This window comes from Myzus persicae, unplaced genomic scaffold, assembly GCF_001856785.1.
Source record: "Myzus persicae strain clone G006 unplaced genomic scaffold, MPER_G0061.0, whole genome shotgun sequence".
Taxonomy (NCBI): domain Eukaryota; kingdom Metazoa; phylum Arthropoda; class Insecta; order Hemiptera; family Aphididae; genus Myzus; species Myzus persicae.
Genome location: NW_019104003.1, coordinates 27,202 through 54,756, shown reverse-complemented (window position 1 = coordinate 54,756; position 27,555 = coordinate 27,202). Strand labels below are relative to the sequence as shown.

At 28.2% G+C, this 27,555-nt stretch overlaps 3 protein-coding genes across 7 annotated transcripts in view; 1 reads left to right on the top strand and 2 right to left on the bottom strand.

Annotated features, from left to right (window-relative positions):
• Positions 1-2,775: 2,775 nt before the first annotated feature.
• On the bottom strand, positions 2,776-8,879 carry LOC111037486 (stromal membrane-associated protein 1). 2 transcript variants are annotated; one of them, XM_022320091.1, is made up of 9 exons: positions 8,571-8,879; positions 8,363-8,496; positions 8,121-8,288; positions 7,073-7,277; positions 6,714-7,004; positions 6,548-6,645; positions 6,336-6,470; positions 3,508-3,585; positions 2,776-3,446 (listed from the first exon to the last, which is right to left on the bottom strand). In XM_022320091.1, the coding sequence occupies exons 1-9, from the start codon at positions 8,686-8,688 to the stop codon at positions 3,234-3,236; spliced, it is 1,440 nt and encodes a 479-aa protein (XP_022175783.1). In that variant the 5' UTR covers positions 8,689-8,879; the 3' UTR covers positions 2,776-3,233. The 2 variants fall into 2 exon arrangements, with proteins under 2 accessions (XP_022175783.1, XP_022175784.1); XM_022320092.1 differs by having other exon boundaries at positions 3,523-3,585; positions 8,571-8,878.
• Positions 8,880-9,053: 174 nt separating this feature from the next.
• On the top strand, positions 9,054-10,588 carry LOC111037487 (GDP-fucose protein O-fucosyltransferase 1). Its single transcript, XM_022320093.1, has one exon. It carries the CDS (start codon positions 9,403-9,405, stop codon positions 10,540-10,542), a length of 1,140 nt encoding a protein of 379 aa, XP_022175785.1. The 5' UTR covers positions 9,054-9,402; the 3' UTR covers positions 10,543-10,588.
• Positions 10,589-11,842: 1,254 nt separating this feature from the next.
• LOC111037484 (protein unc-13 homolog 4B) overlaps positions 11,843-27,555 on the bottom strand; it is a 38,608-nt gene continuing 22,895 nt past the window's right edge. For 2 of the 4 annotated variants that reach the window (XM_022320085.1, XM_022320087.1), the window contains exons 2-18: positions 21,276-21,474; positions 17,237-17,398; positions 16,922-17,100; positions 16,642-16,846; positions 16,383-16,562; positions 16,098-16,322; positions 15,909-16,030; positions 15,689-15,835; positions 15,485-15,622; positions 15,196-15,402; positions 14,735-15,122; positions 13,266-13,481; positions 12,970-13,179; positions 12,594-12,900; positions 12,396-12,519; positions 12,126-12,325; positions 11,843-12,050 (exon numbers count right to left, since the gene is read on the bottom strand). In XM_022320085.1, the coding sequence (XP_022175777.1) occupies positions 11,938-12,050; positions 12,126-12,325; positions 12,396-12,519; positions 12,594-12,900; positions 12,970-13,179; positions 13,266-13,481; positions 14,735-15,122; positions 15,196-15,402; positions 15,485-15,622; positions 15,689-15,835; positions 15,909-16,030; positions 16,098-16,322; positions 16,383-16,562; positions 16,642-16,846; positions 16,922-17,100; positions 17,237-17,398; positions 21,276-21,474 (3,322 nt within the window). In that variant the 3' untranslated portion in view covers positions 11,843-11,937. Of the gene's footprint in view, positions 12,051-12,125; positions 12,326-12,395; positions 12,520-12,593; positions 12,901-12,969; positions 13,180-13,265; positions 13,482-14,734; positions 15,123-15,195; positions 15,403-15,484; positions 15,623-15,688; positions 15,836-15,908; positions 16,031-16,097; positions 16,323-16,382; positions 16,563-16,641; positions 16,847-16,921; positions 17,101-17,236; positions 17,399-17,487; positions 17,666-21,275; positions 21,475-24,239; positions 24,604-27,555 lie in introns of those variants that run through there. The other 2 variants (XM_022320086.1, XM_022320088.1) reach the window with 2 other exon arrangements.

Genomic DNA, 27,555 nt, shown 5'->3' with positions numbered 1-27,555 from the left:
AAACTTCTTTGTAAATGTTTTATGCACACTTATGCGCGGGAAATTATCACACAAAACTAGCAGCTATAACGCCATTTTTTCTTCCATGGTTGACAAAGTCGACACGGATCGCGGACAATTTTTTTACGAAAACAGTGATCACGATTCAAAAAGGTTGAAGATCATTGCAGAATGCAGATGTAGGCTGTAGATCTTGGGTACCAATGTTTGGAACGTTCCCTATAGAAATGAATTCGTTCACGTTCACGTCCAGTCCTTAAAAAACGAACTAGTTTACGTTCAAGTTCGAGTTTTTTTTCTAAGAAACGTTCAAGTTCACTGAAAAAATTAATGTGTTCACTGGGTCGTTCAATTAATTTTTTATAATAGGAATTAGATTATATGATAATATATCAATATATTTTAAACATATCAAATACCTATATAAACTAATATATACTTATAAAATGGTAAATTGAGTGTCTTAAAAATCGTTCCAATTCATTAAAATATAAACGTCGTTTACGTCCAATTTGCAAAATACGAGTGAAGTTCGCGTGTCGTTCACTAAAATATGAACTTGCATTCATGAACGACGTTCTTTCCAAATTCTGCTTGGGCGCTAGGTATATACATAATTTAGTGTAGATGTATCAATATATGACGTGTAATATAATATTATGTAAGCTAAAAAAATGTATATTCAATGATATAAAAATTTTTATCAACCAGTAGGTACCTCAGAGAAAACTTTAATTCGAAAACATAATTAATTTAAGTAAAATGGCAAATCGAAAAAAAATTATGTAGAAAATTGGATTTTTCTATGCGTTGTTCGAAGGGGTGGTTCTAGGACTCTAATTTCGTACTAATATTCATTAATTTATGAGTAAGCCATATAGCCAATAGGCCAGCCTAAACTCCTTAACCAGTTAACCACAGTTCATTTTGCTTTGTTCAGTTCAAAATATGAATAACAAACACAATATAGTTTTTCTATACCTATTCTTTGAATGTGCTTTATGTTTAAAATATTAGGCATTTAATTTTACATTATTTAATTTAGTATATTATATTAAATTAGTGTTTCATAATTTAAGAAAAATTAAAAAAAAATTAGGTACCTATTTAAGTAATTAGTGACAACGTACATACCTATAATTGAAAAGTTTAAACAATATAATTGTAAAAATTTTTTACCATATTTCTTCTAATTTCAATAGTAATATACCTACCTAATGTCCTAATATGCGATAAAAAACTACCATTTAAATAAATAAAACTATTATTCTATTGAAAAAAGTCGACTTTTATTGAAAATGGTCCAGCAGTTTTTAAGTCTTATCACTTCGGATAAACTAACGTCAATTTTTAGTTCTATAGCCCGACAAATTGGCATCGGCGTACATCGCTTTATGTACTAATTCGTCCGAGGTGGACAATATTCACATGCAGTGGCAGCATGACCTTTTAATCTTTGAAGCAAATTGTACATTTTAAATTTTTTTACCACCAACCATCCCCTTTATTACATCAAAATGATAATTTACTATGTTGGAGCTATGAAGCTATATGAAGCAATTGCTTCAAATAGTATTATATCTCGCCGCCACTGTTCACATGTGAAGGATTTGGATATTATAGCACTTGGTTTAAGTTATTTAAGTTCTGTCATATCCCTAAGAACAACTCTAATTTTTGTTTTAAGATATAATTTCTTTATTTGAGGCCATAAACGCGATGAGCATTACCCCATTTGTCAGAATAACCAATGGCAACCCTTTAGAAACAAACAAAATTTTGATTTTCATCCTCCCTTAGTGTTACACGGTGATACGAAGTTATGTTAGGTCATAGTGTCCACAAAAATGTCAAGTAAATCTCTTTAGCTTTTAGTTTACCTTACCTAGTTCACTGGTTAGGTAGTACTGATCGGTGTACTTAGCTGGGTGAAATAATTAAACATAGGTGTAAAACCGCAGTCTGAAAATTGGATTTAACACTAGATATATTTTAAGGTAGTTCAAACTACTATCTATTTTTTTTTGAAATTCCCGTCCAAATCAATCGAGTAGTTTTTGAATATAAAAGCTACCTATACAGTTATGTATAATATGTAAACAAAAAACTTTTTTTTTAAAGGTTTAAGTATTTTTTCTACAATAAAAAATGTAGACAGATACAAAAAAACACACACCATTATAAAAAACCAAAATTATACATTCGTCACTTTGCGCCTAAAAAAAATGAACAAATATTTTTTATTAGTTTCAAATACTACTGCTTCAGTATGTGTGGTCTTTTAATGTGTAAACTCTTACTCTAGTTTTACTTATGTTACTATTCGAATTTTGAATTGGTGTGCATAACTCGTTTGTCAGAAGAGACTGAAAATTCCAAAACTTATTGATACAGGATTGTTGATCCGACTTGTGATAATTATACATCTGGAAACTATTAATGGTGAATAACTTGACTTAATTAGGAATAAAAACATAATAATGAATACCACTGGATAAGTTACAAATCTAATTATATTATAAATTTCATATAATTGCACAAAAACTTAAATATCAATTATGACTAATAAAATATTTATATTATATTTTATATTTTGTAAATCACCAATATGAATTTAAATAAATCCACACTAAATGGTGGTTACGCTTAAAAAAACAATTTTACCAGAGCCTATTTATTTATGTAATTTAATATGAATAACTTTTGCTCTGGTTTATTTAATAAATAATAAAATACAAATTTATATAGGTATATCGATTAAAAATGTGTACATAATTATAATAAATATTTGTAATGTCTTTGTCGTTGACACACAGCATAAAAGAGGTTCACGATAGTATGATGCTTTTATGAATATTTTGTACAAGAGTACAATTATAGTGCAGTTCATTGAATTACAATTTTATAGATTTGTAAACCAATCAATTATCATAAAAGAGTAATCGTAAATTTGTTTATTTTAAATAGAGCGATAGATATTTTAGACATTGAAGATGCATGGTTTACTTTGATACGTTTATTTACATGCCGAGCTCCATTTATTGGACGGTTCCGTGAATATATAGGTAAAGCAGAGCGTTATAAATACGCAAAAAATGTAAACGTACCGTCTCATAATTTACAAATTACAATTAAAAATACATTTTGCCAATGAAAATGTATTTTAATTTAACTTGTATTAAATTTAAAACGTTTGAATAACAAAACGATTGTGAACAACCAACAAGCAGTAACTACTGCCATAAATTAGGTGAAAGCGTTTGGCCAGTTTGTGATTGTTTCGCAAGGTCTGTAAAGCCATTGGTAAGGTCTGTAAAGCCGTTGGAGAGGTCTGTAAAGCCGTTAGAGAGGTCAGTAAATCCATTAGAAAGGTCTGTAAAGCCGTTGACAGTTGATGGAGCTGTAGTTGGATGCCCCAAATTCAGCATGGTCATTTGTTGAGGCAACTACAAAAATAGATTTTATGTCAAAAATTATTTATTTATTATGATATATGTATTATCTTACAGTAAATTTACTCACATGAACTAAATCCTTTTGAGAATCAAATGCTGGAAACTGATTATTCTTTACTACAGGGCTCTCCTAAAAGTGTATTTACAAATAAAATTGTTTGGGTATTAACTACAAGTTAAAAAGCATGATTCTAGTATAGTAAGTAATTAGTATCCAATATTTTAAATAAATAGTAACAGTTCTACTGCCTAAAAGAATTATTTGTTTGTCTAAACAATTTATTGTAACTTCATTAATGATTAAAACAATGTATTGGATCTTAGGTTCACGAGAAGGTAGGTATATGAGGTTTATGGTACAAGTTCAAGTGATAAAAAAAAGCAATAGTTATTACAATCTGCTGAGAAAACAGCAATTTATACAATTGCAAACATTTATTACCAGAATACCATTTATTGATATAAGTAAACAACTATAAATTGTAAGTTGGTATTAAGTATTAAGTATTCAAGGAGTCAACAACACTAAAGAAGTTTTCTTCAAATTATTATTTAATACTAAATTATTGTAATTAGAACTATTGAAAATGATTTGGTCAAACATCCATGTAAAAATACATATTAGGGCATTTAGAATAGCAGAGTGACATCATTGGGCCGGACTAGATATAATTACCTATCTTGTACATGTAAAAGTTACTTTACACAATAATTGACCTATCTAAAAATTTTCTTTTTGATGTTTGATTTACGTATACATGTGTGACTTTCTGTGCTAAAAATGATAGAGGTATTAGAATTGCAATATAACATTTGGTTTATTTATAATATTAAAAATACTCAAAAAGATAATGACCGGTTACGCCATGTTGTCTCAAGATAAGTGATTGCTGCTGACACAAAGCATGTGTAATGCGAAAAATCTTTTTTTTAATCTATTTTTGTATGACTCAAATCTCATATATTGTGTTAATACATTATCTATGTAACATTTTTGTCATATTTTATCCTATTTTAAATCTATTTCTGTATATTAAGGTCATCTTTATTTTCTGTACTCTACTTTTGTTATCTTAGCAATATTATATGTAAGTACTTTCTGCCTTCAATGCAAGCATTGCTTATAGAGGTTAGATACTCATTTCCATTAAAATATTATGAACTTAAAATGTTTTTGTAACTTGGATTTAATAATAATAATAACAATAAAAAAATGCTGGTTCCACCAAACTTAAATTTTAAATCAAGTATCGATTACAGGTGTAGAATAATATTTTTAAGTACCATTTTCAATTTAAATAAGTGCTTATAATCATTTTACGATTGAACCTATCTGCTTATGACACATGATGTTAAATAACCAATGTATTATGATTTATAAGGCGTGCAATTTAATTAGAATTGTTATGTGATGATTTCGTAGTATTATTTGCATAATTGATTGTTAACTGTGTATCAAGTATTTTTATGAAACAAAACAATTTACTTAATAGGCATGAAATAATATACTACAGCTGATTACATTGTACTTAAAGATACAAAATAAATACATTTATTTTGATTGTACAATTCAACTATAAATGTTTATTATTTTTAATAGGGTGTCAATATAAATTACATTGTATTTATTTATTTTTAATAAATTATTATACACACAAATACAATAGTGAAACTGCACATTGAATTTTTCATTTAAAACAATCTTAAAGTTAAGAAAATGAATCAATTATAGGTTAGGTTAGATACACATTATTAAGAAACAATATATTTAAAATATTTAAATGTTTAAGATACTGATGGATGTTTCATTTTAAGAGGATGCCAAATCGCATATGTTGCCCCCATCAAATGTACAACATAGCAAATTTGTGTTCAGCAGATTCAATTTCATATAGTAACCTTAATAGTGCAGTGAATTGGCCTATTAACAAACTTAAAGGTAAGTTCATTATCTGTGTTTACTTGAGGGTTTTATGATATTTTAATTATTAATCAAGTTTAAGATTTTTAAATCTTAATACTGTACCTTACATTGCATACTTGATTAATTTTGCTTAAAAATAAAAATGTTGTAAAAAAAACCCTAAGAGAAAACATATAATGTTCTTACCTTTAAGTTTGATAATACATACACCAATTCACAGTATTATTTAAGGTTACTGCACAAAATTGAAACCACTGAATACAAATGTGCTATGTTACTTTTAAGACAAAAACTATACACACAGGTATGGCGTTCACTTAACAATCATAATAATTATTGTATTTTTGTATCAAATAATATGCTATAAAGCATGTAAAGTAAAAACTAACAGTGACACAATATTACTCCCAACACCATTTAAATAAATTTATTTAATGAAATAACTTATATTTTTTACTTTAAACTTTAAGAGGACGCTACACTGACATTTGTTGCCTCCGTTTTACAAGTGAGTAACATAACGAATTTTAAGCTCAGCAGAAAACGTTTAGCTCTATAAGTTTAAAATTAGTGAATTGACCTCTTAGAAAATTTAAATGTAAGATCCAGGGCATCTTATAGGTTAGGCTTTTTATTATATTTTAATTTTAAAACGAGTTAAAAGTATTTTAAAATTGTTTGTTTATCTTAATATAAAATACAATCAAACACCTGAGAGATGCCTTAGATAATAATCATACCTTTACATTGTATAAGAAGTTTTTTTTTTTTTTATTATAGCTTCAAGTTTACAACTAATATAGCTCGTATAAGAAGTTGATTCACATTAATTTTTAACCTAAAGGAGATAAGCGTAAAATGCTGAGTGTAAAATTTGCTGTTAGCACTATAAGATGGAAAGAACAAATAGCAGTTATTCAATAAACTAAATAAACCAAAACAAGTACATTACTTACATGATTGTTAAATTGAGTTGGTGCATTTTTTGCAGCCATACTGTAAAATGGATTTGAAGCAAAACTTGAATTTGTTGATGACTGGAGATTGCTAAAATCATTAGAGTTATTGGATAGCAAATTGATAGAATTCCCCTAAATTAAAAAAATTAAAAGTTTGAATGTTAGCCATAATTAAAATACAGTAATTAATTATTCATAAATAATCATACAAGATTATTGATGGATTGCATATTTTGAAATCCATTGTTATTGAAAGCATTGAAAAATGGTTGTTGTGGCTGAGGAGGAACGAAACCGTTATTTTGACCTAAGACACAAGAAAACATTTATTTTTTTAATATCATCAAAAAAACATTGTTAGTAAAAGTTATTTACTTGTGTACTGGCTAGCGGCTGTGTTATTTGGGGATGATGTTTTTCCATATAATGCCAGAATAGAATCGGTAGTGAGTTTATTTTTTGTAGCCGTTGGTTGATTGAAAAAGTTTTCCTCTTCAGTAGAACGGCCAACCATTGGATCAATAGCTTGTTGAATTTGGGGAGAAGCGGTTGTGGTAGAAGAAACAGATGCACTTAAAAAACTACTGAACGGATCTGTTGAATCTGAACTGGAAGATGTGAAGGACGTATCTATCAATGTAGGGTTTGAATCTTTTGTGGGAGTATCTGTAAAATAATAATACATTAATAGTTAAAAAGTTGTGAATTATTTCGAAATAGATTGAATTATATACCCAAACCGAGAAGATCAGTGGAATGATTTGAATCAGTTGAAATTGGTTTCTTGTTTGATGATAATTTTGGGCTTAAAGAAATAGGTTTAGGTAATGGATTTGGCACAATTGAAGGCACACTGCGCATGATTGATCCAGGTTTTGGTTCTCGTTTTTTCTTCTTCTGTTTTTCAGCTTCTTCTTCTAAATCTTTATCCCAATTTACCTAAACATATAAAATAAAATTTTAAGTAAAAAACTTAATTTCAATAGGTACTATTAACTACTTTTAATTAATTTAAAGGTAGGTATATATATTTTTTTACATTTAGTATTGTATTTTTTAATGTTTACATACCAATTAAAAATTACTATGATGGTAAATACATTATTTTAATCATTAGATGATAATAATCTCTTAAACGTCAGTTACAATTATTATTAACATGTTTAAGGCCAGTGTTACATATATGTGACATGGTGAATATTAATTTCATATGGGATTTATTTTAACAAATATTAAATTTGTAGACTAACAATCTTTACAGCTGGTTCAAATATTGGCGACCAGATACCTAGTTATTACTTGTATTTTTTAAATCAAATTTATATAAAAATACATCTTAAACGCAACGGTTCTTTCAAAGAGGACTCAGATTTTCTCTCAGCCGTGAATATATTAAAATAATTTTTTGAACATGAAAGAAACTGTTTAAAATACAATATTTTAGTTACAGATGTGATCTATAACAATTATATAATATATTATAGCATTAATTATTGAACTGATTCTTAGCCACGTTTTTTAATTTTAAACTAGGTACCTGAAACATTATTACTTTAAAAACACAACATTTCAATATTGTAATGTTAAATGTTTACAGAAAATTATCATATGGTCAGATATAACATTGATCTGATAAGCATATTAAGGATTAATTGAATTATAAGAAAATAACTAAAATTAGATAAGTTTAATAATAAACTACTTGCTCACTATACTTCAAAAGTTTCATGTTGCTAATAATAATAATTATTATAATATTAATGGTATGGATGAAATGTTTACTTTAGGTAATGGAGGCTGCACCCATTCCTTGGCAATGTACTTTTTGTGTTCGTACTTTGAACGAATGAATGCCTCTAATGCAGAATCAGTTTGTGGGCGTCTAAAATTATCCGGTAGGTTTGCTTCATAAACAGCTCTAGCTCGACTATTTCCCATTTGTTGCAAATTCTGTGATAATAGAATTTACTGTTTAATAAAAAATGATAAAATGTATTCACCAAAGAAAAATAATGTGTACACACCACCACTTGTTCAGGAGTCCAAGAATCCAAATTCACAGACCTTACTTTGCTTATGTGTACCCCTAGATTACGATGAATACCGGCACATCTTATGCACAGGAATATTCCCAAATTCCACGAAGCCCATCTTGGTCCTAAGTTTGTAAATAGTAATATTAAAATATTAAGTTATAGAATGTGTAACATTTTATGCTTAATTAGTGTTTACCTTTTGAATCACAGTCCACACAGTACTTGTTATCGTCATCTTTCAACATTTGGTTCAGCAATGACAGACATCTATCCTGTATTTGTTTCTGCTTGTCCTTTTCAGCTTTTGAAGACATCTTTATACTACGCGATCGTACAAAACAATTATTTAAAAAATAGATATTACTTTGTAGTATGTGTTAATAATTTGGCAGTTTTTGACTTCATCACTTTAATTGCCAAATATTTGGCAAATTATTACTAACCACTAACCAGTCAGTGAACAAACTCAACGAAGCAAGTTTCGACGTTTCGTACTTTTATCATATTATTTAGTTCCTGCTTCACCCTCCGCCCATCGGCCGTCACCAATCACCATGCCATTGAACTGTGCAGTGTAGCCAGCATAATACGCGAAAAAAAGTCTGTCGTCTTTGTTCTATATTATGTTTTCACCACTGTTTGAATGCTATCTTCGAGTTATACTGTTATCAAGAACCTTAAATTGGTTTTCGAAATTTCTTGCCGACTTTATAACGGGTAAATAAATTTGTTTAATGTATGAATAGTTAATAGTTATTACTTATTAATTAAATATTTCTAATTTACAGGCTTACAGCTGATAGTTCTTAATAGTTAACACTTATTAATTTGTTATAAATTATAGTGCAATTATTTATCTATTGGATATTTTTTGATAAATAATATCCTAAAAATATGTACCTAGATTTTTCTACTTAAACTTAAAAAGTTCATCACTTGTATAGTTTTAGTATTTTTATTGTAATGTAGTGTATTCATTTAATCTAGTTGTCTATTTCAGCTCTCTTTACTTATCATTTCAATCAAATATGGGTACTTATCTCACATTTCTATTTTTTGGTACGTATTTTTTGAATTTTGCATTCACCCAAGATCCTTCTGGTTACATAGCCTACTGTCCGTGTATGGGCCGTTTTGGAAACCAAGCCGACCACTTTTTGGGAGCCATTGGTTTTGCCAAAGCTTTAAATCGCACGCTCTTATTACCTCATTGGATTGAATACCGCTATGGCCAGCAGAAATCTGTTCAAATTCCATTTGATACATACTTCAAGGTAGATCCACTTTTAGAGTATCACAGAGTCGAGTTAATGAACGACTTTATGACCAAATATTCGAATGATTTATGGCCGCCAGCAAGTCGAACATCATTTTGTTACATGCAAAGAGGTGAATCGGAAGGATGTAATGCCAAAGCAGGAAACCCTTTTGAATCATTTTGGGATACATATGGCATTGATTTTTCATCTTCTGAATTCTATGCCCCACTGAACTATGATGTTTATCATCACGACATGGTAACAAAATGGCACGAGAAGTATCCACCATCTGAATGGCCGGTATTAGCATTTGTTGGTGCTCCAGCAAGTTTTCCAATTCAAAAAGAAAATGTAGAGATTCATAAGTACTTAAAATGGAATGACGAAATAAATAGCTTAGCCAACTCTTTTATAAATAATAGAATTAAACCTGGAAAATTTATTGGTATTCACTTGCGCAATGGTATTGATTGGGTCAGGGCTTGTGAACATATCACCAAGAACTCTTTGTTGTTCTCAGCTCCCCAGTGCTTAGGCTACAGAAATGAATATGGAAAAGCGTCAGAAGAATTATGCTATCCAACTTTTGAAACAGTTGTGAAACAACTCAAAAGAATCATTCGAAAATATGGCAAAGACATAAGTACTGTTTTTGTAGCATCTGATAATAATCATCTAATCCCTGAACTTTCACATGCATTATCAAGTTTTAATTTGAATGCTGTAAAATACGATAGAGACAGTCCGCACATAGATCTTGCAATATTAGGAAAGGCAGATTATTTTATTGGCAACTGTATATCTTCATTCAGTGCTTTTGTTAAACGTGAGAGAGATTCAAATGGTCTACCTAGTGAATTTTGGGCATTTCCTGTTTATCAAAAAAATAACCAAAAGGATGAATTGTGAGTAAAAATGATTTGTTTACTTATTCTTTTTAATACATTTAAAAAAAATATACCTATGTATTCATTTTATGTACCTATATCTAGTACCTATCTTAATATTATATTTTGATGTTTTTTACTTTTGTATTTTATGAGATAACAACGGTTTATAATGCTTAAACTATGTATTTTAAATAGTAATAATGTAGAATATGTTATATTGTATAGTTAAAATTAATAACTCGATTTTTATGTTACAACTTACAAGATAGATACAGGTATACTAGCCATAAGCTAAAGCAAATACTATTCTCTTAATAATGCAACCTTTCATATTTGTCTTGTCTATGGAATTTACTAATTTCTAAATAGCTTAGGTACCAAATTTGTTGAATTATGTAAAAATATAATTGTACTATTTTTATACTTTGTGTAGGTATAACGGTACAATCAGATATTTTTTTTAAACAATTACAGTTAGGCATATATTTTTGTATAAAAATGAATTTCATTAGGTAGGTACTTTATTTTCTAATATATTTTTATTCAATGTATTTTATGTATTTTTGAACCCAAATTATATTAAATATTTGTATTCTGTATACCTAGTACTTATTATTTATTATCTTTACACATCTACCTATCAATTTATTTTATTTTCTTTACCTTGCAAGTTCCAACTGTTCCAAGTATTATTATTTACACTAACAAGGGAGATTGGAAAATTGTTTTCAGTTCAAGGAGACTGAATTGAATATAACTATTATTATATTTTTACCAATAGATCCTTCTTCCCCCACATTATGAAACTATTCAAATTATTATCAACTAAACAGTATGCATAAACAAATTTAAACATGAATAAGTGTATTATAAACAGGGTAAGTATCAATCAGATATGTGCACTGACCCTTAATTATAATAAACCTATTTGTAAGAAAATGTTCAAATACATTGGGATTTATCAACTAATGTTCTTTAATTTGGTATTTAAATAAAACAATTTGTATTATTAAAAATTAATATTTGTTCAATTTATTGATACAAAATTTGTATACTTATCTATTAAGTTAATATTGCCCCAATTATTTGTTATAATTTAATACAATATCTATACCAAATATAATAAGATAATTAAGAAATATAATATAAAATTAATTATAAATCAGCTACAAATTACAGATTTTATACTTAACTTTAAAAATCATTTATTTATACCTATTGTAACACAGCCATGTGCTGCATTTAAATTTAAAATATGTAAAAAAAAAATGTCATCCCTAGTTCAGTCTTACATTATAATTTTTTTGATAAATTTAAAATCTCAATTTATTTATACAACAAATCAAAATGAATTTTTAATTTTTCGTGTCAATGTGGACGTATTACGCTTAATTTGTCCAATAATGGACTGTAGTCATTTTTTTGGTGTCGAATTTGCTGCTGCAATTTTTATTTTTTCTCTCTTAAGAAATTCTTTTGCCAATTTGTCTGTTGGTCTAGTATCAAGAGCTTGAAGAATTTTTGAATCTATAATGTTTAATAAAATAAATACAAAACTATAACGATATTAATGACCTAATAAATTATTTTATTAATAATTACCTAAAGATTTAGGAGACGTCAGTTTTAATTTTATTTGAGGTACACTACCTAAGTCATTTTCCAACTGTGTAAATGGAATATCTTTAAAATGCACAAATGTTTCAGATACAAACTCATTTGTCATTCCCATGAAATCTTGATCTTTCACTATAAACATTACTAAACCATTTTCTTCAGCGCGTTGTTCAGGAGTTAGAGGACTGTAAGCAAAATAATAACAAAATAGTCAAATATATTAAAAATTCTGTTGTAAGCTATTATTATACTAACATTTTAAAACTTTCATCAAATAAAGGGTACAAAGTTTTTTTCTGCACTGCTGTTGTAGGTTTAATGGCATGAATAAATTTTTCTTTGGGTAACAGACGTACTTTAATAAATGGATCGCTGAAACCTGAAAAACAATGTTGTGTGAAAATTCTGGTTTATACACACAGATTTATATATTAAATTCTTATATTTAAATACCATTAGTGTCCATTGCTTTAATTCCATTTGCATTTAGTACATCTACTTTGAGAACATTGTTGATAAATATTAATTTTACAGTTAATACTCCTTCATTAGCCTCTTCCATCTCTTTTTGTTTTTGAAGTCTTTCTAAATAGTATTCATGTATAAGATCTACAGTATCCAATGTATGTAAATGCATTAGTGCTTCAAGCTTTTGAATTGTTTCACTTTTATATTCAGTATTGTTATCTTTTTGCAAAAATCCAAACAACATATGAAAACTATCTCTTAGATTCCTAAAATATGTAGGTGGTTTCTTTTTCTATCAAAATATGTAAATGATAAACAATTAATATTATTATTTGCACCATTAGACATATAAATTGCTTACCTCTAAATTATGCTGTATAAGATTATACATTATTGTTGCTATTTGATCAACTATAATGTCAAGTATACGTTGAAAATTTTCTTCGTTAAGTTCCTTACTTAACGTACAAAGATTTTCATCCAAATATGACATTAAATTTTCTAAATGACTATTGTTTGTGTTAATAACTTCTGCTCCTTCCATCAAAAATTTACTTATTTGTGGGGACATCTAAAAAAAAGAAAATATTTTTTTACTAGAACATGACTTAAAAAAGTTGATTATTCTCTTTTCTAAAATTTTCAATTTAAACATACTTTGTTCACAACAGTCTGTAAAAGGTCTATTATCTTGTTGTTTACTGTATCAATTGCATTATCAACAACTAAATCCAATGTTTTTTTGCAATGATCTGCTGAATTTTCACTCTTATAATTTGCCAAACTCTCCATCAATTGTGTTAGACCCAAATCATTGACGAATGGACGTATGGATTGTTTTACATAATCTATATTGTTCACAGCTAGGCACCACTATAAATTATTGAATGCGTAAGAAAAGTGATATTCATTATTAATTTAAGATAAAGGAAAAAATATAAGTTAGTAAGTTAGGTCCAGTTGGGCCTAACTTACTAACTTATAGTCTGCCTAACATACATTGTTCAAAGATGGACAAGCTTATGGAAAACATTAACTGGATTGAGTTAGTTCATAAACTAATAGTTAGCAAACAATACCTTCATTAAATAAATAAGTTTAAAATTAATGCGGAAAAAAGTTTTAACTTAACTCGGTTAAAATTAAGTTAATTTTTAATAAAGTACTGCAGAGTCACTTACAGTAATGATTGTACACTTTTTAATTTTTTTTAATAATAGCTAAATATTATGGTAAAATCGCTTCCTACCATTTATTCTTATTTCTTTCTTATTGAACTAGCTGTTTTAGTAAGTTGCCAGTTACATGCTTGTGTTAACAGAATTATTAAACCAAGATATATTTATATGTTTACTTGTATATAAAATTGTTATAAAAAACAGAGAAAAGAAAATTAAATGATTAGTTTAATCTAAAGGCTGTTGAAAGTGGGTATTTATTTCATAGTATTTTTCGTGCATTTAAATCAATAATCAGGAGAGAAAAATTTACTTCCAGAAGTTCAACTATAATTTTAAAAGAATGTTTGAATTCCTTATTCTTTTTTCTAGTTAATGTTGGGAATGGATTTTCGGTTGTTTCTTTTAATAACACTAGATAAGTGAATTTTGAAAAAAAAAAATTAATTTGGTACATAATCTAGAAAAGAGAGTAAAGAATTCAATTATGTTTTTAAAATTAAAATAAGGTTTTTGATACTGGGTGAGTTTTTCTTCCACTTTTTGGGACTTTATTGTTGAAACTTCTTTGATCACAAAACATAGTGATGTGTGACGACTGCGCATTTGATTTGTACATTACGATTTCCAAGAATCTTAGCTGTAGTTTATCTTAAATTTCATTAAGCATTCGGGGAATTCACTCACACTTATGATCAGCTTTCAATAGCCTTAAGGTACAATTGTATAGCCTATGGGCATAAGTAAATATGATTTTAACTAACCGTATGATATGGTTGCTCTAACTAATTTAGTTAGTAAGTTAGTTGAAAAATTAACCGACTATAGGTAGGTACCTACTTAAGTTAGGTTAGTTAAAAATTAAATTAACTTTTTAATGCACACCTTTGTGTCAATGCTAAATATATTTTTTTTTTTCTCTATTTAAGTTTTAAATTAATTTATTACTTCTTTGGTGACTTCGAATTTTGTATTGTCAATTACGGTACTGTTAACTTTAAAAGCCGTCTTGTCCGAAAAGTATACTGAACACCTGCAAATGTCATCGATTATCTTTGCCACGAATGAGTAAGATCCTTCGGCGTCAGGCCATGCTAGTTGTTGCCAAAACACTTTTATTTGGTAGAAAATTGCCAATGTGTCCACTGCCGACGAACTGTACTCTACCGATATGTCCACTTTGACTAATTTGTCCAAATCGACAGCTCTTTCGATGCGTTGCATGGCCTTATATGCGGCGATATCCAACCACCTAGCAACACCTTGTTGGAACCATATGTGATACTTGACCAAATGAGTACTCTCCAAGTCTATGTTGCAGTCGTTTTTTCCCAAACTAAAAATATTTCATAAAAAACGTGTTATTTTTATTATTGTCGTGCATCGCGCAAAGAACTGTAAAAAATTACTCGACAAATTTCTGAATCCCCATGTAAAGTTCAAAAAGTGACGTTCCCATTGCAAGCGGGTCGTTGTCAACTTGAAGTCGTCCGTTTTCCTCAAAATTAATTGGCTTCATGTTCATACAAATGCGAGTGATGAATGGTTCACACATTTCAGATATTTTACATTCGTATATTGAAAATAGTGTACTGGCATACGGAAATTGCATTTTCCTTTAAATTAATAAATTTTATTGATGTAAAATATTTTTTTTATACTATTTAATTAATATTGAACATTATTAGGTTATTTTACTTAATAAACAGCTTATTATGAAACTCTACAGCTCTCTGCAAATCTAGTTTCAGAAGTTGAATTATTTTAAGTTGAAGTTTCATCTGTCCTTCATCCGTAAAATCATCGGGTTTGTTGTTTTCTAATATGTGAACATGCCTGTATAGACATAGAAAACCCAATTAGAAAAATAACCGATGATCCGATATTAAAATAAATGCTAACCAATCCACCGCTCCATGGACGACAGCGTCGTGCAATGTACTTTTTATGTCTCTGATGTGTTCGCATGGTAACAGCCAACCATAAACATCCGAGGGGAAGAGATCTAAATCATTTGGTAACTCCAACGAAGTAAGATTTCGTAATATACTAAAAATTTCAAAATTGCATTTAAAAATATTGTCTCGTTAAAATAATAACATTATTGTTTCATTAAATTTACTTTAAAACGTATTCTAATTGATTCAACGTCTGTACGTCTTCTGCAGGTTTTTTACGTATCGTTCGAATAGCATTGAAGCAAAATGGCAATATTTTTTTAGACGATTGCCAGAACATTTTTAACTAAATGGTAGAACACACGTTTTTATTAAAAATTCAAAACGTCAAAATGTCAGTAATATTTGTTTACCTCTTCGTTGGATAATCGTCCGGTGGTTATGGGCTTCACTAAACTGTCTATTAAGTCCGAAAATACTTTAAAATTGACCACAGGACTTAACACGTGAGCGTTAATAAATTCAATCCATTGGCCCAAACACTCGTCAACCGCACCGATATTACTCTGTGCTACATGTTGTTGTATAATTAAGCTAGACTCTGGTAAAAAATCACCCGTCCACGAATTCATTTCAGGCTAAAGTTAAATATTATATTAAGTTCATTTTTTTTTCATTTGTCTTAAATAAAAATTCACCTGTTGTACATTCATTTGGTGAGCTAACAATACTCGCAGTAGATGTCTATGTTCTTGAGCGGCAACTTGTTTATTTTTTTCACTGCCAAACGACAATTTTAATAACAAATTCCCCTGAGGCTTGCCCTTGCCTTTTTTCTCCAAACTGTACCAAGCTATTTGACCTCGAGAAGGTATTGTCTATATATAATAGCAACGAAAAATATGTTAAAACGCCAGTCGTCAAGAAAAAGTGAAAAAATAAATATGTAATAATTACCTTAAGTGGTATGAGCGTACCGCCGATAATTTCATTATCGTGTTTACCGTTCGTAGCAGTTACCGCGATTTCTTTCATGAACCTTCTCATTCCTTTGAATCCTTTAATGTCGCCGACCTTTGTAACTTTTTCTTTCACTGTTTCCGCCGGATCAAAGTCCCAAACTTCCACGCATAAAATATCGTCAGCAGGAGTCTCGACCGGCCTAAATTGAACACCTATAGTTTTGATTTCTTATGTCTAATAATATTATATAATAAATATTTGTGGAAATACCTACAGTGAAAAGTGCTCTTCCCAGACTGGCCGCAGAGTTTGACTTTTAACCGAAGTGTTATATCTATGTTGTTGAGTAGACGACAAAAATAAGGTACAAAACGGATCGCTAAAACCATTAGCATCTTTTGGTTTTATGTCTTTCCCCTCGATGATTTCAATATTTAACATTATGTTTGGAGCCTTTTGAACAAAATATAATATTAAAATAATTACTTTTTAGTTATTACATTTTACTAATAACTATAATACTGCTTACACTTGATTTAAATAATATTTTTAATGAATAATAATTAGCGTAAAATCGGTAGGGGCTTACTTCTTTTTCTATAACGGCTTGATATATAGCTTCGTGAGTATCTTGTTCAATTTTAAATGCTTTTCGGGCAAATTCAATTACATTTTCTTGATTTAAACAATTTTTTTCCATCCCAATGCAATGTAATATTTCATGCAATACTTCTTCGTATAATTCGTTTATCTGTAATAGAAAAATACATTTGTTCCATTAAACTTTTGTCTTCGTAGTACTTATAGGTATATTTATTATCAAATATCGATTAGACCAACAGTCATATACTGTATTTGATTTTCATTTCTTCTTTGCATTTCTTCTTTTTTAACACCCCTAAAGTTAAAATGTTTTGCTTTAAAATTAGACTTCATTTTATACAAAATTTCGGAGAATGAATGAGTTATCTGAGAGTGAAAAAACTGTGTTGAATACTCAGATGAAATAGCACTTCTAAAGATAAATCGTACGCGTGTGCTGCCCAAGCCAAATGTGCTATTTCTGTGGTAATCTGCTATAGTGCCAAACAGTGACCTAAACCAAACTCCGCCCCCGTATATTTTATGTTGAGATTTTTTTAATGTGGATCTTGATAAACGTCAAAATAACGAAGTATATACAAATGTGCATAATCCATTTATGATTGTTTATTATTTTATTAATATAAAACTGTAAATTATAGTAACTATTTAATTTTAAAATCAGATAATATTTATTAAGACAGTTCATTAACACAATTAAATAAATAATAATACCTAATGCTAAACAGACACGAATGCGCTATTGAATAATGTTTAAATAAGAATATGACTTAATGTGGAGATAAATCATTAGTTTTTAAATTTTATTTTATGTATTATTATATGTATGTCGGATAATACCACATTGACATTTTTATTAGAATAAAAGTTCTTTAAAATATTATTTATTATTTTATTAATATTTATATTTTTCAGTCATAGTAACCCGGCATTAGGTAAATATTAAATACCTCCATACAACTACTATTCCTCAATCACACATATTTTTATGGTATACTAGGTATTTATGATTTTTTAGTTAATTATTTTATAATAATATTATAATATACTATATTTGCATTGGATAAAATATACAGCGAAACTATGTCAATGATTAAATAATTAAAATTAGTTTTTGTATACAACTCTAGTTCGACGATTTTTAGAGTTACACTTTTTTATAATGTTCCTGTATAGCAAATTTTTATTATGATAACTCAGCTTAATGTATATATATTATATTTTACATGACTTACAGTCATTAGTCGTTAACAATCTCAATCAAAATTTTTTAGGTAACTATAACAAATATGTGAATTCGTATAGGTATAATATTTTCATTAACTTAGTTTAACACCATGCGTTTTAAATAGTCTAATTTTATTTACATAATATATGTCGTATGGTATCCATAAGATATAAAATGTATTGTCGTTTTTGTTTTTCGTATGACTTTCCAAGTGCTTTAAACCCTTAAATCACAATGTATCTTAATTAAAAGCCAATCAGCGATGTCGTATTTGACACGGATGTGTGATTTGCATGCCGAATACACAACACATGTTTTCTATAAGATTTGTATTTGTTAAATTAATTAACCAGAAGATTGTTCTACCTTTAAAATTTCATTAGTTATAATAAACAGTAATAAATTATATAACAGTAGTAGGTACTGTAGAAGGTATATTCCTACTTGTATTTGTGTCATAATATTATAGTCAAATTATTATATGTCTAATTGTCATTTTTAGAATAGTTATTGGCTGTTATGTATTAGGTAGATTACAAAATGATTTACATACGACATACCTAAAGGTTATATAGCCTACGTGACATTAATATTTATTATGCAATATCAAACAAAATATACCAGTAAAGTAGAGGTATATTGAGAAATTACTTAAACAAATTAATGAAACATTATTTTTGATTTATTTTCGATTTTCTGTACACTATTATATACAGTTCCCAAGCTTTTTGAAGTTTATGCACAATGCCACATTATAAACGTTAATTACATAGGTAGTACCTAACTAGTAAAAAATAACTAGAGAATTTCGAACCGGAAGGTGAGTAGGTACAACATGTAATTATAATGCTTTGTATTGAAAACGACTTTTAAATAAAATACAATCTATGTATAGCAACAAAAAAATTGCTAAAATTATCAAACATTTTTCACAATAATCATTACAGCCAAATTATACAGACCATAATTTTTAACATAAATAGGTTTTCTTAAAATGTTTACAGAATTAACCTTTAATATCAAAGCGCATCGTTAGTAACTTCTTAGTGGGTAAATTCTTTTTAATAGATTTCTGTGTATTTTTATTTTTATGTTAGGTAGGTACCTGTTTTATAGTGTATTATACTAGTAAAAGTCACACAGGGCGATACACTCGCATAATCTCGAAAGGAATTATCTTTTTTGAAAATATTGGTTTTTAAATTATTACGAAACAACATTTTTTATCGTTATCGTTTTTAATTGTTTTGCATTTTGCATTCATGAGGTTTTAATTTTATATAAGTTTTTTAAACTTGATATTTTGATTTTACAATTTGTTACAATATAATGAACAAAATAGTGAGTGTAATGAATGAATAACTATGAGTTGTATTAATTAGCAGGTAACGACTCCAGCTCTTCATCTGTTCTGGGGATTACCAGGCATATATTCTGTTGATGCAAGTCCTTTAATTAGTGGATTTATGAGATTTTGGAGATTTATGTTGAACCGTTTGTATAAATTGTATGCGCTTTGGCTACGTCACGAACTATAGAGAATTGGCAAGGTCATCATTGTGTATGAAATGATTTGATACATAACAAGGTACTCCGGTTATAGCTCGAAGGGGCTTAGAATTTTAAATTGAATACGTTGAATAAATTAGCATTTGAAATCTTGAGAGCCGCGTAATTGACTCCGTATGTTCAAATTTATTTTATGAAATGTCAATATAGATTAATAGTTTAGTTGCTAATTCTGTGTGATTGTAGATTAACAGATAGCAGAGGAGACGGAAGCGATCGTTTAAGGATAAGGGTTTGTTGCGTGTAAATTACCGAAGACCACATAAGAAGTTAGTATGTATAATAAGGCTACAACACGATTGCTCATAAAACACCTTTTTACTACACAATTTAGCAAATTTGTCGGCGTATCAAAAGATATAGAAATACAAAATAAAACCTACACAATTGAGCATAAAAAACTCTGTAATGTTGCTATTTTAAATTTTGAACTATGTTATCCAAAAAAAAAAAAAATAATAAATAACATAGTCAAAATGTCATATAGACCATAGTCCATAATAGTCTAATGCCATAGATCTACCAATTTACTTGTTTGGTTATAATAATAGTAATAAAAATAATAAAGTATTCATTCTTGCTGGTTTGAAATTGATAATTATAATAAATTAAATTCATATACCTGGATATCAGCTATCTGATATCTCCAAGTTGGCTTAAATATAATATTTAGTAAAGATTCTTACGATTTGAATATTGGTCAAAAGTTTTTGTATAAAATTCTAGTTTTTCCGATGACATTCTCAATAAAGGTGGGCTCGGCTCACAGCTTGTGGCTCGTTTAAGTTTGGCATCCTAATAAATTCTTGTGATAGTTCTTGAAAATAATAAATACATTACAAAATTTTGGCAACGTGGATGTGGCAACGTCGCATAAAATATTCTATGCTCAATCGTGTTGCTAAAAAAGTATATGCTCAATCGTGCTTTACCGGTATAGACGTATAGTAATACTTAAATATAACTTATTTTACCGGTAAAATTAGTTCATTAAGAATTATAGTTAGGAGTTGGACATTATTCTGACGATGAGTGAAGGTAAGGTGTACGGATTTGGATTCTATTATAATATTGACACCCCAATCCTTAGGTTACGTTAGCTAACTAGCTAACCTTAGCCAATCCTATAGTATAGTTCTCTAGGGGAGTAAGATGTTTTTGAATACGTGACGAAGCAAAAAAAGTTGATTAGGTTTCTTAAGGTAGGTATAAGAAAAAAAATACTTGCATTCAATTCCAACAATGATGATAATAACTCTTTGTAAGATAATTGAGTCCTCTCGGCAATATCATTGTCAACTTTAGAAATTTCTCTTGCATTTAGAGTAGCAAATTTATCCTTTTCGGCAATAATGGTGTCCTCTTCAAAATTTTCCTTGAATCCTGAACCATAACGCTCAAAAAATCCACCGTCCATTTGCTCAACTCTAAAAGAATACAATTTAAAAATAATTAAATAATGTCTCAAATATAAATTATAATTCTTAAAATAAAGCAAACATTTATCATCGATTATTTTAATTAATATAAATTAAATATTATTAATCCTTCAATTTGATAAATGTCATCTTTATCTAAAAGTAATGTTCATAGCTAATGCTAAAAGATTTATAGCGTAATAATAAGAAGTTAACAACAAAAGCTCCTGGCTGTTGTTAATGCATTTTGAAATGAGTTATTGTTTTTTGTGTAATACGAATATTTGATGTATCAATAAGTAATTAACTTTTTGTATGGTTTTGTTGTTACCATTTATGATTTATTTTGAAAACGCACGATAATAATCACAAGAGCAATACTAAATTATATTATATTTATATCATAATGTACTTAGGTGTACTTAACTGTAGGTTAACCTAACCTAACCTAACCTAGGTATTAAAATAAAATTATATTTTTAACTGAAAGATAATTTTAAAATGTTTATGATTTTGACTGTAACAATGAAATAATTTCATTTCATTTGATCTAATTATCCAATATACAATATAAACGAGTTCTTCCACGCATAATAAATTTAATTATAAAATTAAGTAATTGTAACTATAAGAAAACATACATAGTTATGCAAAAAAATAAATATTTGGTTATGAGAATATTTTCTTAAGACATGATATTATTATTACAAAAAAATTAATATGTATCAACATTATTACAATAAATCATTTTGTTTCGATTAAGTAGGTAGGTATAGGATTATACTATTATCTATAAGACAGATTATACACATAATTTTAGAACAAGGCGTATTAAACGACTGGCTGATAATGACATAATGTCTAGTCATCTAGATCATGATTGTCGATGTATTCTAAGTACATATTTTGTTTATTACGTTTACGTTTATACAAACATAATATAAAGCTAAAATGTGTCTTAAAAGACATTTAAAAATATTTTGCCTACAAAAAAAAATTCTTTAAATAAATGTTATAAAATAATGACACAATTTTTTTTAGAATATCTAAGGTCATCTTTTATGTTTTTTATTAGGTAGGTATAACTTGACATACATCTATAATATTATAAAACGTGCCTATTGTGTCTGTCTATCGCGACTTCCATTAGACATTGTAATAATTAAGCACCATGTTAGTATTTGATACGAAATATAGAAATATGTTAAAAAGTAATGTTGACTTTATGAAATAAAATCACTTTGACAATTCAATATTGTGAAGTTAAAATTCAAATTCTTTGAACAAAATAAAAAACTACTCAAATATCCCAATATGCTACAAAACTGCATGGCTGCGTGCCAACTACAGAGGATGTACGACCGGACTTTGGTACCAAGATAATTAACAATGAAAACAAATTACGCCAACATTCGATCTCTCTATTCCCAAAACTAAAATCTTCACATGGACCTCAATAGTACCCACACAATCATCCTACGCCTTCTTCTGCACATTTCTACTCACTCCGCTTCAATATTGTCTTATACACAAAATATCATGTCAACATTTCATTCCAATTTATGCTAATACCCTTATTTCTACCAAATGAGATATTGATCACGCTTCCATTATGAATATTAAAAAGCTAAAAAATTATAAACTAATATTTCTCTAAATAATAATATTGCCTCAACATAAACTTTCGGTATAGATATAATCCTAATTCAACAACATAATTATATGAACTATTTCATCGGTGTTCTATTATAATTTGTAAACATGCACACCATACACATATAATATAGCACTTATTTTATACGTACAAGTATAAGATATTATAGCATTATTATTTTTTTTTTGTTTATTTACCTTGTCCTCTTGTGCTGACTGTAAAATTAATTAATGTTAGAGTATAACTTACGACTAATAGGAAGTTTTTCTTTTTAACCTATCAAATAAATCGTAACTTGTTTGCATATCGTATAATATGTACATTGTACATTATACATCAAGTAACGAAATACTTTATGTTGCAGTACTTATTAGTTATTTAGTTTTTATTCACTTTTTAACGCATATAATATAAGAATAAATTGTTATAATACTATGTTCAATATTCACAACGTGTAAACTTGTATTTATAGCCATAATATGCTTGGTGATGATGCTTATGAGTCTATATGATTGATTGTATGGTAAAGTTCACGGCCTAAATAATTACTTTTATCATAAGTCATAGCCCGTAGGCCGTGGGTTGATAGATATTACATTAAATAGGTTAGTACAAAATAACTGAAAATAGAATCATTAATAAAATAGAACAATATGACACAAAATTCATCGAATCAGAAGAATGTAAATTCATAGGTGCAAATAGCGAGGTGGCTTTAGGGCTTAAGCCCCCCTCTCAAAAAATTTCAATAGTCCCCACCAAACATTTCCTAAAATGATTTTTAAGCTATTATTGTAGAGTTTTAGCCCTCTCCCTATTTTCAAACACTATTTGCTCCTATGATTATAGATAGGTAAATAATATCAATAAGCATATAATTATACATACATTTGTGAAATTATTAATTATAAAGTTGTTTGCAGCATACATTTGATATAAACCAATAATTATGTCATAAAATAACTGTATAAGAACATAGTTAATACTTAAATTAATAACTATGTTTATAGTGTTTTGCAGTTTAACTATAAACAAGTTTTGAATCCCAAATAACATGGCAAGTATTTACGTACGTAACATTATTTCATATTTGAACAGAGTGCATCTCAAATTGTATTACCTTAAAAAATTTTGAAGCTCATAGTTACGATTTTCTTTTTTCTGATCATAGTAGTGCTGAACGTCTGTGAAAATTGATTCTATAGGATCATATTGATGCACTTCCGACATTTTAAACGAAAAATAAAACAATGCAATACTCGTACACCAAAATGCCAACTCTATTAATTGTAAATGAAAATCGATAATTTCAAAGTTATACTTTTCGGAAAATTAATGTGAAACATGTATGTACCTATACAAATCAAACAACAATTCACCTAACATAACAAACGTTGCGTTGCCTATTACACGTAAGTACACACTACATATTATATATTATGTCCCGTCAAAGTCTACATAACCAACAAAATAATAAGAGCGCTTTAAAATCATTTATCATCGACTAACGTGTTGTAACTGTAATATTGTAATATTATTACCTATAATTAGTCGCCATGACTCACGACAGTGCAACAATTATATACTATCTAAAATCTAAATTGATTGTTAATTCCCGAGCGGCTTTTAAGGAGATAATATCCAATAATATATACATATATAATATTATATATTTATCAATGAAAAAAAACCTACATACTTTAATATTTTCGACAAACAATTATGTGCGTAAGTAATTTGCATTTACTGATAAATTATAATTGATTTATCTATAATACTGTGTACATTTGTTGCAGTTTTATTTCTATTGACAATTATTCATAACTTAACGATCGTTAACCGCACCGGAAGGAAACGTTTTCGGTTCTATAATAGTCATAGTTGAGTGCTAGCTCATTAGGTAAACAATCGACGAAGGTTTTGCAAACGTATACTGTAAATATTAAAAAATGTGTTCACATAGATAGTCCATTCTCAACGGATGTGTGTTTGAATGAAAACGGCAACAAACAATAATAGATAATTATTATATTGTATTTACCATTTTGTCGTATGACTCGGGGATTATATATTTTCGGTTGTCCAAAAAAGGATTTATTTTGGGTGCGGTGTACCTAAGCAATCAACAATATCATATTATGTTTATTTCCCGTAACCCTTAACCCTTTGAACTGCCGGATATTGCGTACACGGTTAGATAAATTTTGGTACTATAAATAAACTATACAAGTAACAAGTTTACACATTATATTCATTGTAAATGATGTAGGTGGTATAAGATCAATAGAAATTATGCGAGATTAATGGGTATGTAATATTGAAATTGGCGATGAGTCAAATAAGGAGAAAACTATAATAATATGCAGACGGCGTGGTGTACTCACACCATGGATTATAAGATATACCTATAAATATATATAAATCTTAATTTATGACTCACTTCTAACACACATTCAAAATACCTAAGATCCAAGTATATATATATATATGTATAAAAGATAATGTAGTATACGTCGGACATTCTCAGACATTTAAATGTAATTTAAAAGTCTTCCCGGGTTCCAAGTCTGATTTGAATTTTCCGAATGAAAAAAGCATAGGTAAGAAACACAATCAATATGCACCATGTTTGTACTATGTCTGTCATCGTTTGATGTTTCATATACCTATACTATAACTCAAATAGTTAAATAAATGTATAGCTAACAACTATAACTAATACATATCGAAGACCTAAGGTCACCTAGTGGTTTTCGGTATGTGGTATACTTTACTCAACAATACCCTCCCATTTAAGTTCCTAAAATACCATATGAAATCATTTGGAACATATTTGATGTGTTCTAAATAAATTATTATTCATGTTAAAATAACTAGGGTACTGGAACATTTTAATTTAAACACAGAGACAATTGCCTTTATGGTCTCAAGGTGAAACTATAGAATAACGTACTTATATAATAATAAACTATACCTAATAGCTAAATAGAAAAAAACTCTCAAAATACCTACCTACTAATCTACCTCAAACGCCTGTTGTAATCAAGATAAAAAAAAAAACAATAGAATGATGTCATGTCATGTGAATTTATCTATTAATACTCCATTCTGTTCATGCTATATATGAACAATTTTTACATATTATAGTATTATTATTTATACAATAAGCAAGATAATTATTTCAGAAATTGTTTTCAAACACTGTGCTCCATAGATAGAATTAATCAGATTAATGACACAATACAACACTTTTGACTTTTTGTCATAAAGGCGTATAGCACATGAAAAAAACAAAGTAATACCCACTGAAATAAAAAAAAATGTGTACATTTACATAACTATGATGTGAAAGCCAATCTAACCATGGTCCGTCCGTCCGTCCACGACTCGCGTGTTGTAATATAAATATATTGTATGTTTAGTTGAAAATTCACACAATTGTTTAATAATTAATACCTATATAAGACTTGAAACTCTTACACATCCTCATAAATTGTTCTTACAGCAATCTAAAAATATAAAAAATACATACCTACCAGAATTTTCTTAATACACTTAAAAGTTCAAATTTTGACGAAATGGGAAACTACAATTTATGAACGGTTTAGTTGTTACTTATTTCGTTGTAGTTCAAAAAAATATTATTTGTGGGGACTTGAAACTTACCGTCATAACGTATATTAATTAAATATTCACAGTAATACTTTAAAAATAAGTATTAAAATTAATTTTAATCTGTACAGTGGTAAAATAAAACATATTCACAACATTCTATATAGTAGTGGTATTTACTAGAGTCCATAGTACTTCAGTTTAAGTTTTTAACGGTTTGTACGCGCGATATGAATATTGAATAGGTAGATATGTTTATGAAATAATATATGCGATTGGTTCTTGACTACAATTATTAGTTAAACCAACCGTATTACTAACGGACAAGTAAATTACAAGTAGTAGTATAAAATATATACAATAAAATATCTTTAGGTTTAGAATTAGAGACTGACACATCGTTTCCGCACAGAATCATTTTTCGTATACAATAATTTAGCATTGAACCTAACATGCTCACCTCTTTTTTTTTGCTTCAATAATGCAGTTATTCAAAATCTGGTTCGAAGTATGATTAAAGAACATATTTTTTAATTCTTCAAATTTTGTGTACTACTAAAAGAGTGTCCTGTGTGGAGGTATAGACATAACAAACTTCTGATTTTCAAATGAGGACCCCCTTCTCTATATTGTACCTATATTAATTAGAATATATTTTTTCTGAAGATTTTGTGGCATTAAAATCAAAATAATTTTAAATTATTCAAAGAAGTTGTTTTTGAGTTATATTTAACTCTTCATCCGTAGTACAAACATTTTAATAACTGAAAAACTACTTGTTCAAATTTTGAATAAGGTACGTTAAAATGTTCAAAATAATTTAT

Coding starts and splice junctions, on each gene's coding strand:
- LOC111037486 (XM_022320091.1), bottom strand. CDS start 8,688: ATGTCTTCAAAAGCTGAAAAGGACAAGCAGAAACAAATACAGGATAGA. Junction 8,289..8,362: donor GGACTCCTGAACAAGTGGTG/GTGTGTACACAT, acceptor CTATTATCACAG/AATTTGCAACAAATGGGAAA. Junction 7,278..8,120: donor TGCAGCCTCCATTACCTAAA/GTAAACATTTCA, acceptor TTATATGTTTAG/GTAAATTGGGATAAAGATTT.
- LOC111037487 (XM_022320093.1), top strand. CDS start 9,403: ATGGGTACTTATCTCACATTTCTATTTTTTGGTACGTATTTTTTGAAT.